Source organism: Bos grunniens, chromosome 18, assembly GCF_055505025.1.
Source record: "Bos grunniens cultivar Pamir isolate PY7600 chromosome 18, Bosgru_T2T1.0, whole genome shotgun sequence".
Lineage (NCBI taxonomy): Eukaryota > Metazoa > Chordata > Mammalia > Artiodactyla > Bovidae > Bos > Bos grunniens.
In genome coordinates this window covers 52,383,042-52,404,523 of record NC_141182.1, presented here as the reverse complement: position 1 = coordinate 52,404,523, position 21,482 = coordinate 52,383,042, and the positions used below count along the sequence as shown (strand labels likewise).

The 21,482-nt window shown below is 42.1% G+C and overlaps 1 protein-coding gene across 1 annotated transcript; it reads right to left on the bottom strand.

The window, feature by feature from the left end:
• Positions 1-63: 63 nt before the first annotated feature.
• Positions 64-18,069, bottom strand: LOC147353996 (uncharacterized). Its single transcript, XM_086352980.1, is given in 6 exon segments — positions 64-1,837; positions 1,839-3,633; positions 5,931-6,023; positions 6,903-7,029; positions 8,393-8,493; positions 12,405-18,069. Coding segments are annotated over 5 exon segments (2,097 nt in total). The 5' UTR covers positions 8,408-8,493; positions 12,405-18,069; the 3' UTR covers positions 64-1,770.
• Positions 18,070-21,482: the final 3,413 nt, after the last annotated feature.

Here is a 21,482-nt window from a genome sequence, read left to right as displayed (position 1 = left end):
ACTTCGTTTCCAGCTACTGAATTTGCCCTCTCCATGTTCCGTATTTAAAGTACAGCATAAAGATTTAATGGTTGAAACATCAATTTATCTGTGTATACAAAACAATCAGAATTTTTTTTTTTAATTTTGAAATTGGCTTCTGGGATCCTATCATAATTTTGATCTTTATATGCCTTATGACAATATAGAACAATCATATTATGTGGTGTTAACTACAAGGGATATTTACTAGTAATTTTTAAAAATTCTATTGTAATTTCCTGCTTTGATAGTACTGGTCAATGAAAAAACCATAACAGGAAATTATAAAATAAAAAAATACCACAAAATGCTCCTAACTAAGGAAAACCACTATGGAAGGGTATCCCTTTACACATGATCTTATGCATGTCTACATACAGATGTATGTGTACATGCACATGCACACACACACAGATTCGATTATACTCTGAAGGTTACAATCTGTGACCCCTCAAAGCCCATATTGTGTATCTCTTGCCATTATATTTGCCATAATTTTAATGGCTTCAGATTAATATACAAATATAGTAAAACTCAAATTCCTACAGCTGTACAATTATTTCCTTTAAAAAAATTCAGTGACATCATTGATGTGGTGCTTATCTTTTTCGTATTTTAACTTCATAATCAAAAACATTCAATTATATGATTTTGAGATCAAAGAGATATACAACCTAGATACTGATAAGTACTCCTTTCCCAAAACCATGCTTTACTGCTACCAATAGGTCAAAGGACATAAATGTCAGTCTTGCCTCAATACTACATTTAATAATTTTATCAAATTCCTACATTTTCCTGGGTATTTTCCTCATGGATGTGTATGAAAAATATGGCATAGCCTCTACCTGAGAAGTTTTGACAGAAGAAATGCTACAGTTCTTAGTAAGCAAACATTTCAAAGTCTGGATAATAATGCAGGGAATTAGAAATCAGTAAGTTCAAGGTCGACCAATAAAATTTTTTCTAGTAACAATTTTTGTGACATTTTCAAAATGTTACAGTAAATCCTGCCTTAACATTGAGTGACTCATAAAAAATCAATTGTAAAGTATACAGTTACCTACTGTTGCAAAGTTAGTAACATTTTCAGTTTGTACTGTCAGAAAAAAAAATCTGCAAGACAGTTCAATTTTATATTAGACACAATCCTTGGAAAACTAGACAGGGCCTCAGAAAATAACTCTACTTGAGAACAGAGGCTGTGGGAGGCAAGGAGCCAGTTGCAATAGGCTCATATCATATTAATACTTCAGATTATAATATCAAGTGGTTTTCTGTACTTCAACAAATGATCACTTCCTGAATTAATTTTACTTGGTAGGTTTCCTCCTCTGAAACAATTTTCATATAGTGTACATTTCCCCCTTTTGGTTTATTTAACATACATGAGCTGAGCACACCTACAAGCAAAAGTTGATGTTAAGGTTGTGTAGATTTAGCATCCAAGTGCCTGCCCTCATGGAGCTCACATTCTCCTGGACATCAGTTTTGACAAGCCCATACTTACACTTTCATTAAAGGCAAGACCAAACTCTTCCTCTCTAAGTGCTATCTCCCTAAGTGGTATCTGACAAATGTCAAAGTTCTGAATGCAACCCTTACTGCACCACTCAGAGGAGGTTTCTGCTGTGTGGTCTGGTGAACACTGGGATATGTTCAGCTACTGCTTTGATACCCAACACCTTCCCTCCTATGAGACCTGACACTTGCAAGAATTTAGGGTTGCACATGAGTTTTTTGAAACAATCATTTTGTGGAACTTCTTTCCTCTGACAGTTCCCTGATGTTCTTACCACTCTCATTGCTTTCATATATCTCCAGTATGAATTTTGTGATGACTTACAAGATTGGAGCGCCAACTGAAGCTCTTACCACACGTCTCACACTTGTAAGGTTTCTCCCCTGTGTGAACACGCCTGTGATACTGAAGCTGTGAAGACCGACTGAAGACTTTACCACACACATCACATCTGTAGGGCTTCTCTCCAGTGTGGACACTCTGATGAAGCTGAAGACTTGAGGCCTGACTGAAGTGCTTCCCACACTCCCCACACTTATATGGTTTCTCTCCTGTGTGGACCCTCTGATGCATGTCGAGGTTCAGGCTCCACTTAAAGCCCTTCCCACACTCCTCACATTTGAATGGCTTTTCTCCAGTGTGGACTTTTTGGTGGGCTTGAAGGTGTGAACTCCGACCGAAGCTCTTGTCACACTCTTCACATTTGAATGGTTTTTCCCCACTGTGGACTCTCTGATGGGTCAGAAGATGAGACGCCTGACTAAAGACTTTTCCACACTCCTCACAATTATACGGTTTCTCTCCGGTGTGGATTCTGCAGTGAATTTTAAGATCTGCTCTACGACTGAATCCCTTCCCACACTCTTCGCATTTGTATGGTTTCTCACCAGTATGGATCAGCTGGTGGATCTGAAGTCGTGAATTCTGATTGAAGCCCTGCCCACACTCCTTGCACTTGTAGGGTTTCTCTATGCTGTGGGCCTTTTGATGGATTTTAAGATATGAACTCTGACGAAAGCCTTTCCCACATACCTCACATTTATAGGGTTTTTCTCCTGTGTGGACGACCAGATGAACTTGATAATGGATTTTCATCCTGAAGTTCTTCCCACACTCATCACATCTGTATGGTTTCTCTCCTGTGTGGACTCCCTGATGGGCTTGAAAACTTGAACTGTAAATGAAGCCCTTACCACACACTTTACATACATATGGTTTCTCTCCAGTGTGAATTCTCCGATGGGCCTGAAATTGTGAAGGTTGAACAAAGCATTTACTGCACTCCTCACATTTATAAGGTTTCTCTCCTGTGTGGACCCTCTGGTGGATATGCAGATTTGAGCTACAAGTGAAACATTTCCCACACTCCTCACATTTGTATGGTTTCTCTCCAGTGTGGACCATACAATGACTGTTAAGTGCTGATCTGCGGCGGAAGTTCTTACCACATATATCACATTTGAATGGTTTCTCCCCAGTGTGGATTCTCTGATGTTCCTGAAGATGTGAAGCATGAATGAAGGCCCTTCCACATTTGTCACAAGTGTAAGGTTTATCTCCCGTGTGTAATTTACAATGAACAGTAAGTGTTGATCTACGACTGAAGCCTTTCCCACACTGCTCACATCTGAATGGCTTCTCTACAGTGTGGACTTTCTGATGAATTTGCAGCTGTGAACTCTGGCTGAATTCCTTGCCACACTCATCACACTTATAGCGTTTCTCTCCCGAGTGCACTCTCTGATGAATGCGAAGTGCTGAGCTGTAACAGAAGCTTTTTCCACACTCACAACATGTATGAGACTTCTCTCCTGAGTGAATTTGTTGATGAAGGTCAAAGTTGGAGAGATCATCAAAAGATTTTGTACATTCATTACACTGAGAAGGTATCTGGCCTGTGTGAATTACAGATAGTCCTGCCCCATTCTGGCCAGGTGAGTCACATTGTTGGTGGAATTCAGAACATTTTATCCTGGAGTCTTGACACCTGGTTAAGTCACTTGCAATGTGTCGCCAGATCTGCCAGCAGGAAAGCTCTTCATGTGGTCCTACTTCTGAAATAGTCTCCATCTCACTTTGGATCTTTTCTTCTGCAAAGACACAAAATTCAGAGATGTGGACAACTGAAGGTTCTGTTCGCTGTTTTCAAGATTTCACATTTAGGAGAGAGTATGAGACGTGAGTGAATCCAGAGAATGTTCAGTTTGTCTCTTCCATTGTGTGTCATGTGCTCTGATTTGCATGCCAGTTGAAACCAAGTGGTGGTCCAGGTCGCTCCTACCCACTAAGCATAACAAGCTTCCTCCATGAGGTGCAAGTTAGATGTCAAAAATTTAACTTGAAAAATTGATAATTAGATTCAAACTGTTCACCTATAGACATTTTCTATTGGATTCAAAGGCAGTGTAGAATCTCCAATAGTAAACTTGATAGTTAGTAAATGATGCAGACAAAAAAGTTATATAGATAATAAAATATGAATCAACTAGACCTTTAAGGGAAAGCAATAACTTTTTTTGTAAATAAAACTTGGAAGCAACTAAGATGCCCTTCAGCAGGTAAATGTATAAATAAAAAGTATGGTACTTCCACACAATGGAATATTATTCAGTGCTAACAAGAAATGTACTACCAAGCCAGGAAAAGATGTGGAGGAAATGTAAATACATATTTCTAAGTTTCTAAATAGAAGCCAATCTGACAAGCATACATACTGTGTAATTCCAACTATATGACATTCTGGAAAACCCAGTGCAGCCAAATAAAGTAAATAAAAATAAATATTTAAAAAGAAAAAAGAACCAGCATCATCATCAACAGGAAAGGGGTCATCACATGAAATACCTATGAAAGTGATACATATAAATCTCCAACACCTGAAATGCAGGTTTTTGTTATGACAAAGCATGCATTTCTTACCATGGCTCATGTTTTACCAAAAAAATCCCTCAAAAACTGAGTCTAACTTCTTGAGTTACTTTCCTGCACAGCAGAAATTAGCACAGCATTGTAAATCAACTATTCTTCAATTTAAATTAAAGAAAAAAAGGAAAGAAATTAAAATAAAAAGGAACTGGGAAAATTAAATTTTAAAAACTAAAAGGAAGAAAAAAAAGAAAGTAATCAGATAGGCAATCATCAAAGACAAAAAATGCTCTCCAACCTCCTTCCTTCACTCTGGTTTTTACATGACCTATAATTATCCCCTTCACACTGAGAGAAACAGAGCTCTCCTATCCCATCCATCAAACTTACACAGTCAACAAATATTTACAGATGCTTGCCACAACTGGGCTGCTCCGGGTACTCAAGACAGACAAAACTCCACACTCCTGGTGATCACACTCCAGTGCAGAGAGGGGTGATAAACAAGCAAAGTCTGTGAGATCCAGTAAGATGCAGAAAGAGGAGAGAAAAGGGAGGATGGAATTTTACACAGGGTGGTCAGAGAAGGCCTCTCTCATGATGTTGGAACTGAGCGAAGACCTGAAGGCAGAAAGGGAGGGAGTTGGAAGACCAGAGGTAGAGGAGTAGGTCTGGCAGAGTTAAAGGCTCATAGGTGGAAGTATCTGCTGTGATCACAGTAACTGTCCCCCAAAGAACTCACATCCTGATTTTTGGAGCCTAGACTATGTCAGATTATGTGGCAAAGGGGAATTAAGATTTCAGACAGAATTGAGGCTGCCGATTAGCTGACCTTAAAATGTAAGTACATCCTCTACTTTGGGGTGGAGTGGGAGGCTCAATGCAATCAAAAGTCTCCTATGAAGCAGAAGCATGATGCAGGAAAAGAGCAGAAGAGGGACATGTGACAAGGGAGGACGGGGCAGAGAAAAGCGATGTCGCTCGGTGTGAAGCTTGAGGAAGGTGGCCACGAGCCACTGGAAAGGCAAACACAGATACTCCCCCAGAACCTCCAAAGTGAAACCACACCACACCTCTGACCTCTGGAAGTGTAAGATGTTCAACGTGTGTTGTGTTAAGCTATGGTGTTTGCAGTGATTTGTTCAGGCAGCCGCGGGTGATACAGCATCCCTGGCGAGTCTGAGCCTGGTGTGGTGTACAGCATGGGTAGGAGACAAGGAGCGAGAGTAAAGGAATCAGAGAGACAGTGGGGGACCATGAGCAGATCCTGGAGGACTGCAGAGCCACTTTAAGAAAAATAAGAAGCTATAAAAGATTTGGAAGAGAGCAATGGCAGTCTTGCCTAAGCATCACTCTTGGCTGCTACCTGGAAAACAGACTATAGGCGGGGCAGGGCAACCAGTACTAAGGTGTGTTAAAGAAGAGGTCTGGCAGTTTGGACGAGATGCCAGCCAAAGGGTTGGAGAGAAGCAAAAACACATGGGAGGGCTTCTCTAAGGACCCCCATCTGCCTGGTTCTTACCTGACTTTCCTTCTCTTTGGGTTGCTGTCTTCACCACCCAAAGCCTTTTTTCCTTTTCTAAGTGAAATATATCATGTCTGAAGGGGTGACACCCTGTGAACATGCAGAGTAACATATTTAAAATGAACACACTGTGGCTGATTCATGTTGACGTTTGGTAGAAACCAACACAATACTGTAAAGCAATTATCCTTCAGTTAAAAATAAATAAATTTAAAGTCAGAAAAAAAAGAAAATGAATACACTAACAGTACAATTTACTGGAAATTAAGACTCCTGTATTTAATGTTGATCAATGAGTCAAAACGAGTGTAATTAAAATATTTAAGAAAACATGACCTATTTGAAAAAATATTGGAACTTCTCTGATGGTCTAGCAGTTAAGACTCTGGGTTTCTATGCAGGAGGCACGGGTTTGATCTCTGATCAGGGAACTAAGATCCCTCATGGCCCAAGGTGCAGTCAAAAAGTTAAAAGGAAAACACACACAAAAAAACCCCAAGATACCAATATTTCAAGACCTGGACACATAAATACAGTAAGTATTACAGAAACCAATTTCTCACCAGTGCCTATTTTCATTAAATCTCCCCTTACTGGTTTTTATATGACTCACACAATTGGCCAGAGTTTTTCCTGCAATGTATTCCATTCTTCCTGACAAATTCTGATATTTTTCTCCCTTATTTTATTTTGATAAAAAGCTTTGGTATGAAAGTCAGGTCCCCAAATGCCATTTCAATACCCCAAAAGCCTTCCACATCTGAGGACACAAAGCCAAACCAAGGAGATGACCTTGTGAGAAAAGGTGCCTGGGACCTCTCTGGGGGTCCAGTGACTAAGACTCTGCACTCCCAATGCAGGGGGCCCGGGTTTGATCCATGGTCAGGGAACTAGATTCCACATACTGCAACTAAGACTCGAAACAGCCAAGTACACATTTTTTTAAAAAGAAAGGGTGCCTGTCCTCACCCACTGAGACCAGATTCCGGAAGTTCTCCAGCATCACATCCTGGTACAGCTTCTTCTGGGCCGAGTCCAGCAGCCCGAACTCCTCCTCCGTGAAGGTCACAGCCACATCCGTGAAGGTCACTGCCTCCTACAACAAATAATCTCAGCTCAATCTTACAACCAGTGTCCAGTGGAAGAGGGACAAAGCCAAGCAGCAGAGATGGATGATGGGAAGATACTCCGGCTCCTGTGGAAATGTGTAGACTTCCCAGTCTCCCTCCTTCTGTCCTGCCAACACCATACACTGACTTTCCTCAGCCTCCCCAGAAGTGCAGCTATGGAAAAGAAAGGATGGGTGAGATGTAAGTTCAGATTCTGAAGGACTTCAGTCAATTTGTAGACTTCCCAGCCCTTCTTCTGTCATGCCAGTGCCACACACTGATTTTCCTCAGCCTCAGTGGCTTCCTCAGTGATTCTCCTTCCTCAGTGGCAACAGACTGACTGAAGTCCCTCAGAATCTGGACTCACTTCCTACTCATCCTCTCCACCTTCCTGGCACTTTCGCTTTTCAAGTAGCCACTGATTGTAAGATGGACATTACATGTGTCTGGTGTTATACCAACATTTTAAAAAAATAAATTTATTTATTTATTTGGCTGAACCAAGTTTCAGTTGCGGCATGCAAATTTTTAGTTGGGGTATGTGGGACCTAGTTCCCTGACCAGGGATTGAACTCAGGCCCCCTGCATTGGGAATATGGAATCTTAGCCACTGGACCACCAGGAAGTCTCCCCAAATCTTTTTAACAAACTAAAATCCCACAAGCTGTGTGGTGCATCAAAAAAAAGAGAGAGAGAAAGAAAGAAAGAAGAGCTGTGCCATGCCATTATTTGGATATTCTACCTAAGAAACAGCCAACACAACACAGATCAAATGTACTCTTTCTATATTGAATGCATAGTACATCAAGGACAAAACTGACATTGTTTTCAGAACTGATTTGAGGGGAAAAGGTATCATGGAAGAAAGCTGTCACTGAAGTGTTGCTTAGAACAGTCAAATTTGTAAACCACCTAAATGTCTACAGGTGGAAAGTAGTCAAAAATAAAAAGGCAGCCCCCCTCCCCAAAAAAAGGTGTATCAATACAGTGGCAAATGTGAAGTATCCATTTAAAAATATAATATTAAAGGGACAAAGTCAAAATTTAAAGTTAGATGTACACCATAAATACAAATACAGTTATAAATGCACATGAGGAAAATACAAAATAAAAAGTTAGTTTGCCAGTAGGGAAGTAATGAAATGGGAGAGTTATTCATTTCTAGTCATTTTTCTACTCCATAAAATATATAATAATCACATAGAATAAAAACAAACACAAAGAAAACTCAAGAAGGACAATGCAATGTCTCCCGTGTCTCCTGTTCTGCTTGAGTCATCCCAAAACAAACATGTAACAATCTGAGCAATGAGATGGAACTTTAAAGTGAGAAAGGCAGGTACTACTCACCTTAAATGTGGTCATGTTTCTTCCTATGCCTGGGGATGGGCACAGTCCTGAATTATACAGGTTCTAGGAGGTCAGAACTGTCTTGAGAGAGTTCTGAGAGTCTGAGAAGGCAGAAAAAACCATGAAAGAGTAGCTTGGGTCACTGCTCATCCACACAGATGCTTCTTGTGAATGAGTGCATGAACATTCATAGCAGCATTACTCAGAATAATCTACAACTGGAAACAACTGGAATGTTGGCCTATGTGTGAATGAACAAACTGTGGTATATTCATACAATGGAATACTATGCACCAATGAAAATGAATCCAGTACTGACTATGCTACAACATGGGTAAACCCTGCAAATGCTATGGCAAGCAAAAGAAGACAGACACAAAAGACTGCATACTGTATGCCTCTATTTACATGGAATGTCTAGAATAGGCAAATCTATGGAGACGGAAAGTATGTTAGTGGTACCCGGGGTTTCTGGGGAGAGAATAGGGGTTAACTAAGGAATCCAACTGCAGAAATGAAAATGTTCCAGATTATTATGGTGATAGTTGTACTGCTGAGCAAAGTTACTAAAAATCTTTAATCTGTACACCTGAAATGGGTGAATTCTATGATACGCATATTTTGGGCTGGTAAAAGTAAATGTTTATTAATCAACATGTCATTTAGATTTGCAATACGAATTTATGGATTGAGTCCATACTAATATTTATATATGAATGAATAAATACATAAGTACGGAAGGAGAAGCTTCTCTTTACAGTAGAATGTAAACTAATAAACATATCTCCCTATTAAAAAACTTTATTAAAAAAAGAAGATAACTTTACAATGAAGAAATCTGACAGACATTACCTGAGCCTAGTAAATAAAGCTGAGTTTACTAATATAGGGATATACTGATATCCTTTGGCTCCAGCTATGTTGCAGTGACAAGGACACCTCACCACTTCTGTGGAATCCCTGCCAACAATGCATAATCTGAACTTAAAAATGGAAAACATCAGACGAACCTCAAATGAAGAACTTTCTCCAAAATAACTTGACTCTATACACCCCCAAAAACCTAGACAGCATATTAAAAAGCAGAGACATTACGTTGCTGACCAAGGTCTGTCTAGTCAAAGCTATGGTTTTTCCAGTAGTCATGTATAGATGTGAGAGTTGGACCATAAAGAAACCTGAGCATCAAAGAATTGATGCTTTTGAACTGTGGTCTTGGAGAAGGCTCTTGAGAGTCCCTTGGACAGCAAGGAGATCAAATCCGTCAATCCTAAAGGAAATCAACCCTGAATATTCATTGGAAGGACTGATTCTGAAGCTGAAGCTCCAATACTTTGGCCACCTGGTGAGAAGAGCCGACTCACTGGAAAAGACCCTGATGCTGGGAAAGATAGAAGGCAGGAGGAGAAGGGGTCGACAGAGGATGAGATGGTTGATGGCATCACTGACTTGATGGCATGAGTTTGAGCAAGCTCCAGGAGTTGGTGATAGACAGGGAAGCCTGGCATGCTGTCCGTGGGGTCATAAAGTCGGACACGACTGAGCGACTGAACTGATACTCCCCCAAAATATCAAGAATAAAAAAGACAAAGGTTGTAGAATCATTCCACATTAAAGAATGTTAAGAAAAGTATGAGAAAAATTCTGTAAAATGTTTATTAACAAAAAATACGAATTAAGGCATAAAATTGGACTTTGAACTGGGGGGAAAACCAGTTATGAAGACTTTTAGTTAAAAAAAACATAACAAAAGAAATACAAGACTGTGGATTATTTAATAGTACATTATTCAATATGCTATCTGGCAATACTTACTTATGATTAACTTAATAGATACCTACTAGATAAAACACTATTCTTTAGTATAATATCTAACATTACCAAGTATGTGATGCTAAAATTCTACAATCAGTCTTTCTGAAATCCCTCTTATCAAGACACCTCCTGATTTCATGTTATGTGGGCTTCCTTCACGCAGAAAGTTAAGATAAGCTGTCATTGAATACAAGTAACTTCCTGGTGTTATTTGGATGATGGAGGTACAGAGCAGATAGGCAAAATGTAAACAATTGGTCAATTTGAGTAACAGGTATATGAGAGCTCCTTATAATATTTTTGCAACTTTTCCATAGGTTTAAAATTATATGAAGATAAAATAGCCTTAAAAATCAGAAAACAGGATAAGAAAGCTATGGTACATATACACAATGGAGTATTACTCAGCTATTAAAAAGAAAACATTTGAATCAGTTCTAATGAGATGGATGAAACTGGAGCCTATTATACAGAGTGAAGTAAGCCAGAAGGAAAAACACCAATACAGTATAATAACGCATATATATGGAATTTAGAAAGATGGTAACAATAACCCTGTGTACAAGACAGCAAAAGAGACACTGATGTATAGAACAGTCTTATGGACTCTATGGGAGAGGGAGAGGGTGGGAAGATTTGGGAGAATGGCATTGAAACATGTAAAATATCATGTATGAAACGAGATGCCAGTCCAGGTTCGATGCACCATACTGGATGCTTGGGGCTAGTGCACTGGGACGACCCAGAGGGATGGTATGGGGAGGGAGGAGGGAGGAGGGTTCAGGATGGGGAACACATGTATACCTGTGGTGGATTCATTTTGATATTTGGCAAAACTAATACAATTATGTAAAGTTTAAAAATAAAATAAAAAAAAATCAGAAAACAGTCATAGGAATAACAATAATGAAAATACTAAAAAAAAAAAGAAAATACTAAGACTAATTATGAAATTACATGGAAGTTCATTAGTTTATTCTATCTTATCAGGGCTTGGAAATTCCCATAGTTAAAACACATAAGGGGAAAACCATTGAGAAAGGCGTGATTAAAAAAAAAAAATCTGTAAAATGTTTATAGAGAAATATACAAGAAGACCCACTAAGCAAAAACATATTAGAAGCTTAACAGTTGCTATCATTACACCCTGGATTAATGAGTAATTAAGAAATTTTTTCTCTCAAATTTTTAATTCCTGAATGCTCCACAATAAGAGTCTGTAAGAATAAGAAATATTATTCACAACAAGGGAAACAAAATAGTTGACAATGACTTTAAAAACTCACAGGAAAGTCCAAACCCATCTTACTTGATTTAAGGTCCTTCATGACCAATTCCTAACTATGATGCCTGATTCCACCTGGTTCCTAAGCCTTAAGGACTAAAAGACTATGAACTCAAGCTCTGGACTGACTGCCTGAATTTCAACCTCAGTTGAGCCCCCTGACTTGGTGGGTGACTATGGGCACATAATTTACAGCACTCTGAGTATCAATCTCATTTTACAGAAGGGGAAAAAAGCAACATTTCTTTTCAGAGTCATGGTGTGGCACAATGTATTTATTTGTGTAAAGCCCTCATCATTGGCGGAGAAGGCGATGGCACCCCACTCCAGTACTCTTGCCTGGAAAATCCTATGGACGGAGGAGCCTGGTGGGCTGCAGTCCATGGGGTCGAAAAGAGTCAGACACGACTGAGCGACTTCACTTTCACTTTTCACTTTCATGCACTGGAGAAGGAAATGGCAACCCACTCCAGTGTTCTTGCCTGGAGAATGCCAGGGACGGGGGAGCCTAGTGAGCTGCCATCTATGGGGTCGCACAGAGTCGGAAACAACTGACGCGACTTAGCAACAGCTCATCACTGGGGCTTCCCTGGTGTCTCAGAGGGTAAACAATCTGCCTGTAATGCAGAAGATCAGGATCCGATCCCTGGGTCAGGAAGATCCCCTGGAGAGAAGAGAAAGGCTACCCATTCCAGTATTCTTGCCTGGAGAATTTCATGGACGGGAGGTTGAAGGGCTACAGTCCATGGGGTCGCAAAGAGTTGGACAGGACTGAGCAACTAACATTTTCACTCATTGAAGTTAACGGTTAAGGGTTAATTATTATCAATGCCCATGTCAAGTTACACATCGGACACATTCTCTGATTGATGTAACCGTCATTGTAAGAGAAAAATATCAAGTCCTACTCACGTGGAGCTTTGCAGTTAGTAGCCCAGGAGTCACTCCTACCTCCTGTAGTTCTTTTTGAGGTCACGTTGGGGAAAGAAAGAATGCTAGGAAATGCCAGGACCGAGCCCTCGGCCTCGTTAAAAGTTAAAGCTTCCCTTCCCTCCGAGCAGTCTGGAATCTTCTCTTCCAAGTCAGAAGGGGTGCAGGATGACCCAGTGTCGCACAGAGATAGAAAGAAGGGTAAGGGTCACTGAAAATGGATCTCTGATGCTAACCCGGTACCTGACCACTCCTTGAGATATTAACAGCACGGAGAAATCACCATTCACTATTTGCCAGGAACCGGCTAAGACTTTTATCCTATCACCTCTTCCCAAAACAAAAAGTAATGGGTAGGCTCAGGCGATAAAGACTCCTCCTGCAAAGCGGGAGATCTGGGTCCGATCCCTGGGTTGGGAAGATCCTCTGGAGGAGGGCATGGTAACAGTATTCTTGCCTGGAGAATCCCATGGACAGAGGAGCCTGGAGGCCTACAGTTCATGGGATGGCAGAGTCGGACACAACTGAGCGACTAAGCGAGCGGCGCGCGCACACACACACACACACACACACACAACGGGAGGCACAGGGAGATTAACTCCCCATGTGAGGAAGTAGAAGCGCGCGTGGACAGTTGAGAGGCGGAACGGGTTATCCCAAAGCCACGGAAACTCCTAATCTAGGAGATATGCGAGGGGAGCCGGTCCTCTCTGTCTCCAGAATACCCCAACCGCTCCGCCTAGGAGAACGCACACTGCCGCCTTTGCTCCTCCGCACCTGCACTCTGCGCCGAGGATTCGTTTCCCCTAAGTCGATTGCCAGGTAATTGCGCATCCCAGGCATGGATCCACGAAATTTGGAAGGACCAGCAAGACGCGGAACTGACAAGCCCGCCCCACCGAAGAGACACCCCAACCTCACTCTCCCTGAACGGAAGTCCTAGGAGTTCGCAGGGCGTCTGGACTACATTTCCCAGAATTCATCAGATTTCCTCTTCCTGAGCGGAAGTGCAAGTAACTAAGTGTCAGAACTACACTTCCCCGAATGCCAAGGGACACTAACCAGAGTCTCACTTTCCAGGAAGTGTTGAAACTACGGGGAGTTCCTTAATTACACTTCCCTAAATACCACAGCGGAAAGAACCCCACAGTCCCGACTCACGGGGTGGTAATGAGGTTTCCTGTACGGAGTCTGTTACTTTTCCTTGAGTTCCCCAGTGAAAATATTCCATAGACATGACTTTCTGAAATCAAAATGTCTCCCAATTTTGGCAGGAGTGTTGTTGGACAGGAACAAGATACAATCTTCAAGATATTAACTGCTTAGGGGACACAAGGTGATTGAATGTAGGCTCATTTTAGTGTAATCTGATGTTATGAGGCTAAAGCTGTGAGATAAAAGAATACGCAAAGAGGAATGACTTGGGAGGGGCAATGAGGAAGGAAGGAGGTAACAATGCCAACTCCAGACCCTTGGTACCACTGCTTTGGCAGGAAAAACAAACTTGAGAGGGCCAAAATGGAAGCTTGCCCTCATGGAAAAGTGCTCTTCCCTCACCTGAACTTTTCATTGAAGTTGATACAATCCCGACTTTGGATGTGAAAACACCCAAATTTCAGAAAGTTATGAAATTGTCTGCTATTTCAATGCAAGCATCATTGCTGAAGAGCTTGTCACTGGAGTCACTGTGATTCCCAAAGCCTATGATTTAATGCCTGAGCACTGAGGAGGATTCTATTGGTGAGGGAGGATGTTTATATTAATATGAAATGTTGTATTTATTGTATTAAATATTAATATTTTCTGGTTAAAATCCTTATTATAGGTAGTAATTTTTAAACATATGTTCAGTTCAGTTCAGTCCCTCAGTCGTGTCCAACTCTTTGTGACCCCATGAATCACAGCACGCCAGGCCTCCTTGTCCATCATCAACTCCCAGAGTTCACCCAAACTCATGTCCATTGAGTCAGTGATGCCATCCAGCCATCTCATTTTCTGTCGTCCCCTTCTCCTCCTGCCCTCAATCCCTCCCAGCATCAGAGTCTTTTCCAATGAGTCAACTCTTCACATGAGGTGGCCAAAGTATTGAGGTTTCAGCTTCAGCATCAGTCCCTCCAATGAACACCCAGGACTGATCTCCTTTAGGATGGACCAGTTGGATCTCCCTGCAGTCCAAGGGACTCTCAAGAGTCTTCTCCAACACCACAGTTCAGAAGCATGAAATCTTCAGCGCTAGCTTTCTTCAAAGTCCAACTCTCGCATCCATACATGACCACAGGAAAAACCATAGCCTTGACTAGATGGACCTTTGTTGGCAAAGTAATGTCTCTGCTTTTCAATATGCTATCTAGGTTGGTCATAACTTTCCTTCCAAGGAGTAAGAGTCTTTTAATTTCATGGCTGCAATCACCATCTGCAGTGATTTGGGAACCCCCCAAAATAAAGTCTGACACTGTTTCCACTGTTTCCCCATCTATTTCCCATGAAGTGATGGGACTGGATGCCATGATCTTCATTTTCTGAATGTGGAGCTTTAATCCACTTTTTCACTCTCCTCTTTCACTTTCATCAAGAGGCTTTTTAGTTCCTCTTCACTTTCTGCCATAAGGGTGGTGTCACCTGCATATCTGATGTTATTGATATTTCTCCCAGCAATCTTGATTCCAGCTTATGCTTCTTCCAGCCCAGCATTTCTCATGATGTACTCGGCATATAAGTTAAATAAGCAGGGTGACAATATACAACCTTGACGTATTCCTTTTCCTATTTGGAACCAGTCTGTTGTTCCATGTCCAGTTCTAACTGTTGCTTCCTGACCTGCATATGTTTCTCAAGAGGCAGGTCAGGTGGTCCGGTATTCCCATCTCTTTCAGAATTTTCCACAGTTTATTGTGATCCACAGTCAAAGGCTTTGACATAGTCAATAAAACAGAAATAGATGTTTTTCTGGAACTCTCTTGCTTTTTCGATGATCCAGTGGATGTTGGCAATTTGATCTCTGGTTCCTCTGCCTTTTCTAAAACCAGCTTGAACATCTGGAAGTTCACGGTTCACATATTGCTGAAGCCTGGCTTGGAGAATTTTGAGCATTACTTCACTAGCATGTGAGATGAGTGCAACTGTGCAGTAGTTCGAGCATTCTTTGGCACTGCCTTTCTTTGGGATTGGAATGAAAACTGACCTTTTCCAGTCCTGTGGCCACTGCTGAGTTTTCCAAATTTGCTGGGATATTGAGTGTAGCACTTTCACAGCATCATCTTCCAGAATTCGAAATAGCTCCACTGGAATTCCATCACCTCCATTAGCTTTGTTCATAGTGCTGCTTTCTAAGGCCCACTTGAGTTCACATTCCAGGATGTTTGGCTCTAGGTGAGTGATCACACCATTGTGATTATCTTGGTCATGAAGCTCTTTTTTGTACAGTTCTTCTGTGTATTCTTGCCACCTCTTCTTAATATCTTCTGCTTCTGTTAGGTCCATACCATTGCTAATTAAAACAGTATAAAGCCAAATGCGGGGGGGGGGGGGGGGGGTCGTGGTGGTGGTGGAATGATACTTAGATTCTGTCCCCTTGAAGATAACCAGATTTTTTTTCTCTCTGTAAACATACTTAACATGTATCAACACACAGACTTGGTTTTTTTTTGTTTTGCCCACACTCTATGGCATGCAAGATCTTATATAGTTCCTTGCCCAGGGTTTAAAACCACACCCCCTGCAATGGAAACACAGAGTCTTAATCACTGGGCCACCAGACAAGTCCCCACATGTACTTGTTTTTTCAAGTCTCGTATTTTGCCTCTATTTCTCTAAACTCAATATAAGCTAGATATTTTCTAATAAAAGCCACTGAAAATCTAAAACCTTTCAATGATGATTATATAATGATTCATTGAATGAATCTGAGAAGTGAAAACAAAACAGCCCCTGACATGTGGAAGCTGGCACGGCACTCCAACTAGGCCAATGTTATTCTCCTTTAGGATATAAACCAATCACAGAATACCATCCTCAAATGAGGTGTCTCTGAGACTATGGTTAAAGTAAGACAAAACAAGGCTTCTTCCTAATTTTGTTTAGAAAGACAAAAATAAGGTCACTGTGCCACCCACATAATACCAAACATCACCCTCTTGGCTAAAACAGTGACTGCTACTTCTTTACCACTTTAGACTTTATCTTTGTTCTATTCTGCTCTCCGAAAGCCTTCTGACGGCATCCAACCTAGAGTGAACCCTGCTTCTTTAGGCTCTGTCCCAAAACACCGAACCAAAGCCCAAATCCTGTAAGACTGAGCAGAGACATTTCCACATGGCATGGTGGAAATGCAAGGGCTTGTCAGTCCCATTGTCTCTTGGCAGTACTAGTTCCCTGAGTGAAAAACTGAGCTGCTGGCTACCCTCTGGCCACATGGGGACAAAAAGGATATAGATAAGCTTCCTGTTACCAGGGATAAGCTGGTGCAGTGGGTGAGGACGTAAGTGAGAGGTGACTCCTAGAAGAGCAGGAAACTACATCCTACCCAGGCTTTTGGCCAAGCTCAAACTGCCTTGTGTGCTACTCGCCAACTCCCATGATGTCCCAGGGGTTGCAGTGTCTGGGAATATTAGAAGGGTCCTGTGCAGGAAGCTCTGTCCAGTCCAGGTCATGCACAACTCTCATTTTTGTGCAGTACCAAACAACTGATGGCTTTACTGAAACTTTTGAGATAATCTCCTCCTTGAAGGATAAATTAAAAAATTGAAGTACAGATAAGGACAGAAGCTAGGAAAATCCCATGCTAACTGGATGCTGCATCTTATTTAAAGGGACATTGCAGATTCAAATGTCTCCAGCCAAATACCATACTTAGGGATGGGACCAAGTTCTCCGTGTCTTCACCAGAGACAGTGGCCCTATTCTCTAAGATAAAAGGGGGAAACAGAGGAATTAAGACTTTTCTGGGAATCATGGACACTGCATCCCATATGGTAGTTTTTCTAGGCCTCTGTAGGTCTAAAGATTAAACTGATCACACTGGGCTTTGGGGATGAACCTGATACCCATAGTGCTTATGTGCTTGTGTGGCCTATGTGCCTGATGTGGTTGTGGGTGCGGTGCTTTGGGAGATTTTAGGTGCCAGTCATTGTGGTTTCCATCAGTTCAGTTCAGTCGCTCAGTCGTGTCCGACTCTTCGCGACCCCATGAATCGCCATGAATCGCCATGAGCGGCTTGTGGGATCTTACTCCGCTGACGAGGAATCCTACCCAGGTCCTTGGCAGTGAAAGTGCGGAGTCCTAACCACTGGACAAACAGGGAATTTCTTGAACCTTGCTTTTTAAGAGTAGTAACCTCATCCCAAACTTACGGAAAACCGTCAGAGGAGGAGAAATTTAATTCATCCAATGTTCTACTGCGTTAAATGACAGAGTAAGATGGCGTGCAGCTTGAGAGGACGGTCCTTACGGGGAGAGATCTGGAGACCCTTCAACCAGGCCAGAACTGATCCCATCCACCTCCGGGAACGGAAAGGCCTCGGCCCAAAGGAACCACCTTCCACGCCCCATCCTTCAAACCACTGCTCTCTGAAGCAGCTCTTTCCCCCAAATTGATGACTGGGTTAGACAGGTTCCCAAAGACGTTCCCATGGGTCGCATAATGCGGAAACCACTCACCGTTGCCAGGTAGGAGAGGGGGATAACAGGCAGCCCAAAGCAGAAGTTCCGCCCAGAGAGGAAGTTCCGCCCAGAGCGGAAGTTCCACCCACAGGCTGCTCTGGAGACACATTTCCCACAATTCCCGTGCCCGGGTTGCGCCTGCGCGGAAGTGACCGCGAGCCTACCGAACTTGTTGACTACACTTCCCAGAAAGCCAAGTGGGCATACCGCTTACTTTCTCAGAAGGTCTGCAATCTGAGGCCTGCAGTGCAGGAGACCCAGGGTCCATCCTTGGTTCGGGAAGATTGGAGTAGGAAATGACAACCCACTCCAGTATCACTGCCTGGAGAATTCTATACACACAGGAATCTGGCGGGCTGCAGTCCTTGGGGTCGCGAAGAATCGGACACGACTGAGCGACTAACACTTCATTCTTTGCACTGGAAGTATTTAAGCCCCCTCACAGATGTTGGACTATAGTTTCCACAATGCCCTTGCAGGCAAAGTTTATGCAGTCGACTTACTGGGCAGTAAGGTGGATTCCTACTAGGGGCCAGTGTTACCCTCTCCTGAATCCGAGAGCAAAACTACATATCATTTGAAAGTTTAGTTCAAACTCCAGTGATGAACTTCAGATTCTCTGAAAGAACATCGCAAAAAGTGAAGGCTCCAGAAGCTGCACGTTTGGAAATCTACATAGAGCTGTTGATAAAAACAATTTCAGTTCAGTTCAGTCGCTCAGTTGTGTCCAACTCTTTGTGACCCCATGAACTGCAGCACGCCAGGCCTCCCTGTACATCACCAACTCCCGGAGTTCACCCAAACTTATGTCCATCAAGTCGGTGATGTCATCCAGCCATCTCATCCTCTGTTGTCTCCTTCTCCTCCTGCCCACAATCTCTCCCAGCATCAGTGTCTTATCCAATTAGTCAACTCTTTGCATGAGGTGGCCAAAGTACTGGAGTTTCAGCTTCAGCATCAGTCCTTCCAAAGAACACCAGGACTGATCTCCTTTAAAATGGACTGGTTGGATCTCCTTGCCGACAAGGGAATCTCAAGTCTTCTCCAACACCACAGTTCAAAAGCATCAATTCTTTGGCGCTCAGCTTTCTTAAAAGTCCAACTCTCACATCTATACACGACCACTGGAAAAACCATAGCCTTGACTAGATGGACCTTTGTTGGCAAAGTGATGTCTCTGCTTTTCAATATGCTATCTAGGTTGGTCATAACTTTCCTACAAAGGAGTAAGTGTCTTTTAATTTCATGGCTGCAATCACTATCTGCAGTGGTTTGGGAGCCCAAAAAAATAAAGTCTGATACTGTTTCCCCATCTATTTCCCATGAAGTGATGGGACCAGATGCCATGATCTTCGTTTTCTGAATGTGGAGCTTTAAGCCAACTTTTTCACTCTCCTCTTTCACTTACATCAAGAGGCTTTTTAGTTCCTCTTCACTTTCTGCCATAAGGGTGGTGTCATCTGCATATCTGAGGTTAGTGATATTTCTCCCAGCAATCTTGATTCCAGCTTGTGCTTCTTCCAGCCCAGCGTTTCTCATGATGTACCCTGCATAGAAGTTAAATAAGCAGGGTGACAATATACTGCCTTGACGTACTCCTTTTCCTTTTTGGAACCAGTCTGTTGGTCCATGTCCAGTTTTAACTGTTGCTTCTTGACCTGCATATAGATTTCTCAAGAGGCAGGTCAGGTGGTCCGGTATTCCCATCTCCTTCAGAATTTTCCACAGTTTATTGTGATCCACAGTCAAAGGCTTTGACATAGTCAATAAAGCAGAAGTAGATGTCTTTCTGGAACTCTCTTGCTTTTTCCATGATCCAGCGGATGTTGGCAATTTGATCTCTGGTTCCTCTGCCTTTTCTAAAACCAGCTTGAACATCTGGAAGTTCACAGTTCACATATTGCTGAAGCCTGGCTTGGAGAATTTTGAGCACTACTTTACTAGTGTGTGAGATGAGGGGAATTGTGCGGTAGTTTGAGCATTCTTTGGTATTGCCTTTCTTTGGGATTGGAATGAAAACTGACCTTTTCCAGTCCTGTGGCCACTGCTGACTTTTCCAAATATGCTGGTATATTATCTTCCAGGATTTGAAATAGCTCCACTGGAATTCCATCACCTCCACTAGCTTTGTTCATAGTGATGCTTTCTAAGGCCCACTTGACTTTACATTCCAGGATGTCTGGCTCTAGGTGAGTGATCACATCATCGTGATTATCTTGGTTGTGAAGCTCTTTTTTTGTACAGTTCTTCTGTGTATTCTTGCCACCTCTTCTTAATATCTTCTGCTTCTGTTAGGTCCATACCATGCTGTCCTTTATCGAGCCCATCTTTGCATGAAATGTTCTCTTGGTATCTCTAATTTTCTTGAAGAGATCTCTAGTCTTTCTCATTCTGTTGTTTTCCTCTATTTCTTTGCATTGATCGCTGAGGAAGGCTTTCTTATCTCTCCTTGCTATTCTTTGGAACTCTACATTCAGATGCTTATATCTTTCCTTTTCTCCTTTGCTTTTCACTTCTCTTCTTTTCAAAGGTATTTGTAAGGCCTCCCAAGACAGCCATTTTGCTTTTTTGCATTTCTTTTCCATGGGGATGGTCTTGATCCCTGTCTCCTGTACAATGTCACAAACCTCCGTCCATAGTTCATCAGGCACTCTATTAGATCTAGTCCCTTAAATCTATTTCTCACTTCCACTGTATAATCATAAGGGATTTGATTTAGGTCATAGATGGCAAGAGTACACAGAGGAACTGTACAAAAAAGATCTTCATGACCCAGATAATCACGATGGTGTGATACTGACCTAGAGACAGACATCGTGGAATGTGAAGTCAAGTGGGCCTTAGAAAGCGTCACTACGAACAAAGCTAGTGCAGGTGATAGAATTCCAGTTGAGCTATTTCAAATCCTGAAAGATGATGCTGTGAAAGTGCTACACTCAATATCCCAGCAAATTTGGAAAACTCAGCAGTGGCCACAAGACTGGAAAAGGTCAGTTTTCATTCCAATCCCAAAGAAAGGCAATGCTCAAACTACCGCACAATTGCCCTCATCTCACACGCTAGTAAAGTAATGCTCAAAATTCTCCAAACCAGGCTTCAGCAATATGCAAACCGTGAACTTCCTGATGTTCAAACTGGTTTAGAAAAGGAAGAGGAACCAGAGATCAAATTGCCAACACCTGCTAGATCATGGAGAAAGCAAGAGAGTTCCAGAAAAACATCTATTTCTGCTTTATTGACTATGCCAAAGCCTTTGACTGTGTGGATCACAATAAACTGTGGAAAATTCTGAAAGAGATGGGAATACCAGACCACCTGATCTGCCTCTTGAGAAATTTGTATGCAGGTCAGGAAGCAACAGTTAAAACTGGACATGGACCAACAGACTGGTTCCAAATAGGA